Source organism: Echeneis naucrates, chromosome 11, assembly GCF_900963305.1.
Source record: "Echeneis naucrates chromosome 11, fEcheNa1.1, whole genome shotgun sequence".
Classification (NCBI taxonomy): domain Eukaryota; kingdom Metazoa; phylum Chordata; class Actinopteri; order Carangiformes; family Echeneidae; genus Echeneis; species Echeneis naucrates.
The window spans coordinates 14,889,820-14,898,868 of NC_042521.1; the positions used below are offsets into that span (position 1 = coordinate 14,889,820).

Here is a 9,049-nt window from a genome sequence, read left to right on the forward strand (position 1 = left end):
AGATATGAGATATTTGAATCTGAGAAGTAACTAATGCTGTTGGTCAACAACCCGAGTTGAGAGCAGCGCTTGAGTAAATGTACGTACTTTCACTGCAGGTGGAACAAAAACCTCCACAAGTGCCCCACTTGTGTTGTGTGTATTATTGACTGGGTTTTGTCAGACTCACATGGTTTAACACAGGAAAACGATAAACTGCTGGACAGTACACACCTGTCCTTTAAAGTCTATGTTTACGCCCATGCATGAGTCCTTAAGTGGGTCAGTGTGCTATCAAGTGTGTGTCTGTGTTTGTATGGGCGGATGAGGAGGGCACCCGCATCTTTCTATCCACCAATATCCATCGGACACTGCAGACAGTGAGACACCTCAAACACACCTCACACACTGTGTGATGTCAGGTTTATTGCAGACATCTGGGTACCGGCGTCTCGTCATCGGGATGGTGTGCGTAATGACCATGCCTTATCTTTCTCATTACCCAGCCTGAGATGTCAGAGGAAAGCTGGAGACGACCCTGCTCTCCTGACAGAGGAGAGAGAGATGGAAATAATTACCAATGTCTCTTGTGGAATAGGGCATAAATTGATACACACTAAATACTGTACCTTAGGGGTCTCTCTCTTTCTGTCTTCCTCTCGCTCCTTCCCGTCAGATGTACCAGACAAATGAATGCATCCAGAAGGAATTAATTGGATTTGGGAGCAGTCTCCTGCTCGATCCACCAGGACAGACAAACACCTCCCTCTGCACCCTCTCTTCCCTCCCGCCCTCCCACAGCCAGACGCACACCTCCTCCTTCTCCTTTATTCCAGTCATGCCTTGCAGAAATGTCTGTCGGCCCCTCCACCCCACACACCCCACCCTGATGGATCAGTCTGTGTCCCTTATCCCTAACACACACACACACACACACACACACACACACACACACACACACACAGACATACAGAGTGGCATGCTACTCCCGAGCGGATTGCACCCTCTCTCTTGGATACAGTGTTTCCATGGCAGCCACGTTTTCTGCACGTGTAGAATCAGACGGAGTAAGAGAGGGAGAAAGAGACCACTCCTATTGATTCACTGGCTGGCTATTGATTCAGTCTGCAGCTGCACACTTACCTACAGCAAACACGCACACACACACACGGATTCATATTCACATGCACAAAACAGAGAGTAAACACCCAGCATCAGACTAAAGCAAGCTCAGCTCAGCTATGGAATGCATTAATGAAGGCTCACCTTTTGTTTGGCAGGCTTTCGTCTTTAAAAAAAGGGGGGACGGAGGACTCTGGATGGGACACTGCTCCAGTTATCTCTTCAATGTACATACAATTGTTGGGTAACCAGTGGATAGTTCTTACTATGACTCTTTTAAAGGTGCAGACAATGCAAAAACAACGAGAGAGGAAGAAAGGAAAAAGAAGAAAAACAACACATTTTTGATTTTCAGTTCCAGCTGATTTTATTTCCTTCTCGGAAGAAAAGAAAAACAAATTAAAAAACAACAATCTGTACAGAGGTCTGAGAGGCAGTGATTGACCCAAACATTGGCTGGTTTTGAGCAATAAACATCAAATGATATTGGCATGATTAGACAATACATGATCATACACAGCATATTGCACAAATGAAAAAAGAAAAAGAACCATAGAAAAGATGTCTTGAAGGTAAAAAAAGAAAGAAAGAAAGAAAGAAAACAAATAAACAAGAACAAAACAGAACAACAAAATAAAAACTCCTGGACCACAATCATCTTCAACATAAAGATGTCCAAAGATGGCTGTCCTAGTGCCTGTCGTTGATCATCATCATACATAAAACACACAATCTTTGCTTATAGTACAGTCAGTTTACATAAATATCTTCATGTTATTATTCTTTTAAAAATCTTAAACACAACAGCTATAGCTACATATACCTGAATCTGAAATACAAATGCTATTTGCCATGCCATAATATAGGAAAACAATTAGCCTGCTATACTTAGCCAACAGGTACAGAAAGATTAAATACTATTTTTTTTATGCAATTTGCGCAATAACAGATGAAGCACTTCATACATCTCCCTCCCTCCAAAGTCTAGGCAAAGTGGAATGAGTGTGAAATTCCATCCAGTGGTTCAAATAAAACTTATCTTGATAAAAAGCACACAGAGGTATTAGCTCTATCCAAACAGTGACTCTCTGGGATCGTTCACTCATATACTTTAGGTCTATGTGTAGTACTGGAAACAGAGTCACCACTCAGACTGGGGAGCCTCAGTGGTGCTTTGTTTACTTGGCTGGTGAAACTGGAGTCACTGTGCCATTAAGAAGCATGTGGGTAAATACTGTAAACACTGTGTGAGGTCAGATTGTGCCAAACAAACCCCCCTCTGCACGTCTAAACACCAATGTAGAACCAAACAACAATGTTGTAGGCTACCCACTCGCCGGAAACCGCCTTTCTATAGATTTTATACAAAAATACAAGTAGAAAATCATGACACACTCAAATCTCCTTAAAAGTGAGAGAAGTCAGACATTTTAAATAAGATACACTTCTAGCCCTTCCGCGCAGGATACAGACAGGTGTATGTGCACAAACACAAATGAGACCTGTACGAGAACAATACTTCTATGTATAAAAAAGTTTGGCCGGTATAAATACATCAATATAAAAAAACGTCATCTGACACAGAGGAACTACAAAGTTGAAGCACTAGGCAGAAAGGATGCGCGTCGGGGGAACATTGGTCCTGAATTGTGCACTGAGTGTTTAAAAAGGTTCAGAAAAGGGTTTTCTGAAGATTTGAGTCAGTCTTTGTTTTAAGTCCTGCCGTTGAAAGAGAAGCTGGTGATAGTGAACTGTGTCCTATGGTCACACAAATTGCGTAATTACGCAGCAATGAACATTTTTTACGCATTTAACCACAACAAAATCCTCCTTATTTCGGAGGGCATGCGCGTTGATATTGAAACTATTTCGAGTTTGGAAAAAAACTACACCTGAATAGCAAGTTGATGGTCAATGTGAATTGGCTGTATCTTAAACAAAACCCAACATGACGAGTTCTCCGGTTTAACTGTCCCTCCTCCCGACCCCAGAATAACATTAAGATTCAGAGTTCAGTCTCAGTCTCCATCCTCGGCGGATTGGGCTGAACGCTTGAGCTAAAGTCCGTGTGTTTCACTGCTCTCTGCTTACATTCACTCTTCCTGTGTCCAAATGCAAACTAAGCATTCACCACCACCCCCCCTCGTCTGCGCGTTCCCGTCAAGCGCACAGAGCGCTGTCCAAGTCTGTGAGCTGCGCGTACCTGGGCTTAAACGCGCGCACAGGCCACCTTTTCTTCCCTGTCTCCACTCTCCCTTATTTAGTGAAAGAAAGGCGGAAATAAATCTGGTTTGGACTCAACACGCCTGTCTGGGGGGAGGTTGAAGAGTTCAAAACGCGGGGGGGGGGGGGGGGGGGGTCGAGGATCCTCTCCACCGTGGTCCTTTCAGTAGGTGAACACCAGGTTGGAGATGGTGGACTCCAGCCAGTCTCCTGAGATCATCTCGCTGACCTCCGGGGTGCAGTAGTCGGGGAAGTCGAAGTGAGATCCCGCCCCGCACTCCCCGAAGCTCCAGTCCAAGTCCCGGTCCAGCTCCGCGTCGGAGAAGCCCATGCCGCCCAGAGACATGCTCTCAAAGCCGGGGCTCTGGTTCAGGTCGAGCCTCTCGTCTTCGAACTCTTCATCCGATGATGATGATGATGATGACACGGATGAGGAGGAGTGGGAGGCTGAGGGAGTTGGGGAGGAGGCGCGGGCGTACCTGAGGCGCGCGGTGTGCGATGACTCGCTGGCCGCGGGGCTCTGCTCCTCGTACAGGCTGAGCGGGTCGCTGGACTCCGCTGAGCTGCTCAGGGTGGGACTGGCCGGGACCCCGACGGAGGGAGGCCCGCTCTCCAGGCTGCCTGCCCCGCCGAACATGTGGCCGCGCCTCGCCTCTCCCGTGCGCTTCTCCGGGATCTGCCTCGCCCCGGACACAGACCGAGACTTGAAGAGCGCCTGGTGGTCGCCGGGAGACGCGTAGTCCGGCCCCGGAGCGCTCTTGACGCTGCCCTGCTTGTGCGTCCTGCTCACTCCTTTGGACGCGGAGCTTCTTTTGACGCCGGCTTTAGCGCTGCGCTCCCCGCTTTTCTCCCCGCGGTCCGCCTGCTTGCTGGCTCCGCTTCCCGACTTGACCTTCTTCCTGGGCCGGTACTTGTAGTCTGGGTAGTCGGCCATGTGTTTGAGTCTGAGCCGCTCCGCCTCGCGGATGAACGGGATCTTGTCTGTGTCTTTGAGCAGCTTCCAGCGCTTCCCCAGCCTCTTGGAGATCTCCGCGTTGTGCATGTCCGGCGACTGCTCCATGATCTTCCTCCTCTCGATCTGGGACCAGACCATGAACGCGTTCATGGGTCTTTTGATGTGGCCCGTCGGGGTCTTGCACCACGCCAAGTCGTTTCGCTCCCCGGAGGAAGGGGACTCAGGGGTCGGAGACGCATCCATCTCCAGGTCCATTTCTCCCGTGTCCGTGGAGTCCCCGCCGGGAGAGTGAGCGTGGGCGCTCTCTGTCTGGCTCATGTGCTGCACCATCCTTTTCCTATGTAGCGCAGTGATTCCACAAAGTTTAGACTTGTAGGCTTTCACAGAGAATATTCCTCACTTCAGACGCTCTGATCTCTGATGGATTCAGACATTGAACAAAAAAAACAAAAAAAAAAAAAAAAAAAAAAAAAAAAGAGAGAGAGAGAGAGAGAGCGAGGGAGTGCGAGAGAGAAAAGTTCATCCAAGTCTGTTCTCCGTTCTCTTTTCAGCTCAGCCCGTTTTGGAGACACCTGGTTTCTAAACTTTTACCAGCGCTTCGCGGAAAAAACAGTCAAAAAGAAATCCCGAATCTGTTTAAAAGCGACTTTCAACTGCCTGTGCGGCTGAAAACTCGCCCAGAAAGACTGGAGACGCGCCGCTGTGGGAAACAGCAGTACAAGTCCCTTATGTGAACCTGGCTGTCTGCAGCGCAGCTTGTCTGTGCGGTTGAGGAACCATGTGGTTGAATGGAGCAGCTGCGCTTTCTCATAGTCTCCCTGTTTCTTAGCGCTCTGCAATATTACTGTAAACACAACAACGAGAACCTCGCCGTTATATACCCTCATCGCGAGATACAAAAGCCAATCAGCGTCTGTCTCTATCCTGATTTTTCGCCGAAGCCACTCCCCCTCGGCCTCCCATTGGCTGAATAAAAAAACGGGTAATAATAATAATAATGTGCAACGAGGATCGGTGTGTCTGACCTCATTCCTGTCAGACTCCACTGAAAGAAAGACGAACCCGGTGTGTGTGTGTGTGTGTGTGTGCGTGTACATATAGAAGTGTGTTTTATAGGAACACAGTGTCCTTCCCTTTCTGCGAGGGGAAGCTTACAAGGATATACTTAGAATTACATTAGATTCACAAGGATGAGTTGTGGCTAAATTTAGTTTCTGTGCAAAAGCCAGGAAATGCTGAGAAAACACAAAAGCAGCCACATGTTGTGTTAGTCAGGCTGCAGTGTGGTGAGCACGGCTGCAGTGGAGGGTGCACCCACCCCAAACATAGCTCGCCCAACCTGTTATTTACAAATCGTTACGACACACCATGACATCACGGCAGGCAGTGTAGATGAATCCAAGTGAGGTGACGAAGGCTTTTTTTTATTTACACTCTACATCAGCGTGTTACAGTAAAACCAGCAACATGCAAAGTAGTTATTAGGGATAGTACGAATGCGGGTAGAATTTTGCATCAGTGTCTCATCCTCACTCAAACAAACACACACACACACACACACAGGATCAGCTTCCTGTACAATGCACAGATTGGTCCTCCTCACACGGCCTCATCATGTTAACATGTCTGTGTCATGTAGGATCACATTACTGCCTGTGTCACTAGGTGTCAGGCTAGAGCCAAAGGGAGCCGATGAAGTGTGCATTGTGTGTATATGTATGCGCTTGTGTGTTACCGATGTACATTGGATTTACCTCCATCCTGTGATCCCTGGCTGCGAGCCGCCATCACTAAATCATGCAGGTGATGTCATTAGCAGATAGAGAGCCCCCCCCCCCAACCTGCATCCTCTACAGAACTAACTGACATAAGTGTTTCTCCACCACGGCACAGTGAGGAAATAACTCTGTTCAGCTGGTAGCACTTTCCCAAAAGAGACACAATCAGAAATTAAAATAAAAAAATCGATCTATGTCGTCTGATTAGATCTTAATGCACTCAAACATCACATCAGCTATGCAGTCATAACATGTATTCTCAATTTATGATGAGATTTATGTTGAGCTAAAAAAAAAAAATAAAAATTAAACTCTTTAAAATTTCAGAGCTCAACCTCTTTGCCCCCCTCTGTGCTTACATAAATCAAACACATAAATAATAATGAGCTCTTTCATCAGTCCATATCTTGAGCTGCCTCAATGACAAGCATGCACCTGCCACTGGATTAGTTTGCTATCTGTCTCTATCTTCTTCCCGGGCTTTGCTCTCTCACACACACACACACACACACACGGTGGCATGCACATAGAGGTTTGTTTAAACAGGTGTAGCAGGTATACCTATAATCTTATCTGATGTGTGAGGAGCAGCTGTCAGGTAGCTTTCCACTCTGTCACTGGCAGATGCACAGCTCTGGCAGCAGTGGGACGCCGTGCCACACCGCGCTGGCCTATCACTCTGTCATCTTCAGAGGAGCCGGAGCCATGTGTTTACACCTAAACACACCAGCGCTTTGTCTCAGCTCTGTTGACGCCTAAAGGGATGGTGTCATTATGAGAGAGTGCTGTGGGAGACTGGGGCTCTCACAACGACTTCTTAAAAGTGTGTGTGGTGACTTGAGTTAAGCTGCTGTGGGTATTTTGTGTTTTGTATTGTTTTCTGATGACGATTTTGCTGATTTTGATGTTCTTGGGTTAGACTCTTAGTTATTTTAAGTCAAAAGCAGAAAAACTTGGTTATATTTGGCAGTTTTTTGCTTTTTTTTTTGATAGAGCTTGTTTTTATCATATTGGAGAAACCTGTAAAATGGTATTGTGCTAACCTTTGGATACTGAAAAACTCCATTCAGAGCTTCAGCCGTTTAACAGCTTTATAAAATTACATTAAAATCACATTTACTGCAGCAGCAGCGAGGTAGACCGGTCCATTATCTCAGGGCTAACTGACACACTGTTCAATATGCGTTTTTTTAATAAAACATAAACATTAACTCGATATGTCAGGCTAACCCTAGAGCAAACTGTGGGCTAAATGGCCATATAGCACACGACTGTGTATGGGTGTGAGTGCAGGGGAGTTTGGTTTTTTTATAACCAAGCCCGTTGTAGATTGAAGTGAAAAAAGCAAAAAAAAAAGGGGAACGCAGTCGTCAATGTGTCGTAAAGACGAGGGGGTGTTAAGAAGCCGATGAGAGAAAGTAAGGACATGGAACGGGAAGACGCAGGAAGCAAACTGGGCTGAAAAGAAAGTGCGTACGAGCGCGTGTCTGTCTCTGCGAGCAGTCAAGCAGAGGCAGTCATTACCATCCACTTGCCTTTTTCAGCCGCCGAGGAATGACGCGCTACTTTGACCTGCATGCTCGTCATCTGGGGTCAAACACAATGAGGCCTTTGTGTGCACGTGTGTGTGTATGTGTCTGTCCGGAGCTAACTGAATTGGAATTTTTCCAGAGCTTCAAAGTTTGAAAACCAGTGGGAAGTCCCCCGCCACCCTGCAGTTAACCAGAAAAACTGAAGACTAAGCACTGATTTGCATATGCACACGCACACACACACACTCTCTCCTTTTCTCTGCTTGTGTGTGACTCATCCACAGTGAGTTTGTCCTCTCTGTGTTTTGTGTGGATGTGGTAGACAGTGCAGGTGGCCATCTCACAATGTCACCCACCTACTGCTGTCAGCCCTTACACAACAACTCCAACCAAGCCAGTTATTTTTAAGTTACCATGGAACATCCAGTCCCTAATGCTTCCATTAATCATTACGTCTTTCTTCTGCAACTCTGACAATCAGAGCTGAAAGCAGACATATGGAGAGATAAGAGAACAGTTTTTATGTCTTCCTTCCTGCGTAAATCATATTCTGAAACAGATAAGTAGACAAAAAACAGGAAAGTCTGTACGATATAATGCAATCCAAAACAACAAAAGTGGAGTTGGAGCAGTGAGTTCACTTTTTTCATGATTATTGAGGCCTTATTTTGAAGTGCTGTCGCAGGGCAGTCAAGTACATTGCACAGGTGTACATGTTGTGCACCCAACATATGCCCTCTTTGGGTGACCAAAAGTCCTCTTCTGCTTCCTTCTGTACTTCGGATTGTCAAGAATATATTTGGAGAAAGTGAGACAGATGAAGTCGCTAATTTTGAGGAATTCTTCAGTTTTTCTTTCTTTTCTTCCTTCCTCTCTAGATCTCTGTGTCTTTCCTTACATCAGACACAAAGCAGAAAGTGTGACGAAAGAAGAGCGAGTAAGTCACATGAATGCACAGACCAGCAGTGAGCACACTAGAACATGAGCAAGTCACAGCTAAAAACAAGAGTTAAACCGCAGAGCAAGAGAAAACAGAAAATTAAATCAAGTTCACGAGAAAAGGGCGAAGCAATTTGGAAATCCTTGCTTTTCGTCCATCAGCACTGAAATCCAGAGATTTGGTCAAAAGCAATGGGAGTCAGACAAAAATAGTAGGTGTGTGAAAGCGTGCCAGACGAAGGTGTGGTCAGGTCGGCGACGCCACGCCCCAGGAATTCCCAACATCCCTCGCTCTGGAGAGTGAGAGAGCATGGTCAAGTTATCTGCTGTGTCATGGCGACGCAGATGAACTGCGTCACATAAATGCATAAACACACAAACTCAGAGCAAGACTCAGCCGGCAAAGTAACAACTGCTGCAGGATGCAGAGATTCAACAGAGTCAAATTGAGAGCGCAGACATACACTCTCTCGTGCACACACGTATGCCAAACGTACACACACATACACACACACACACAC

The 9,049-nt window shown here is 46.4% G+C and overlaps 1 protein-coding gene across 1 annotated transcript; it reads right to left on the minus strand.

Moving 5' to 3' along the window:
• Nucleotides 1–1,450: 1,450 nt before the first annotated feature.
• On the minus strand, nucleotides 1,451–5,114 carry sox4a (SRY-box transcription factor 4a). The gene has a single exon (XM_029514757.1). The coding sequence runs from the start codon at nucleotides 4,607–4,609 to the stop codon at nucleotides 3,488–3,490; it is 1,122 nt and encodes a 373-aa protein (XP_029370617.1). The 5' UTR covers nucleotides 4,610–5,114; the 3' UTR covers nucleotides 1,451–3,487.
• Between the last annotated feature and the right edge of the window lie 3,935 nt (nucleotides 5,115–9,049).

Excerpts from the sequence above, each read along its gene's own strand:
- sox4a (XM_029514757.1), bottom strand. The coding sequence starts at position 4,609 with ATGGTGCAGCACATGAGCCAGACAGAGAGCGCCCACGCTCACTCTCCC.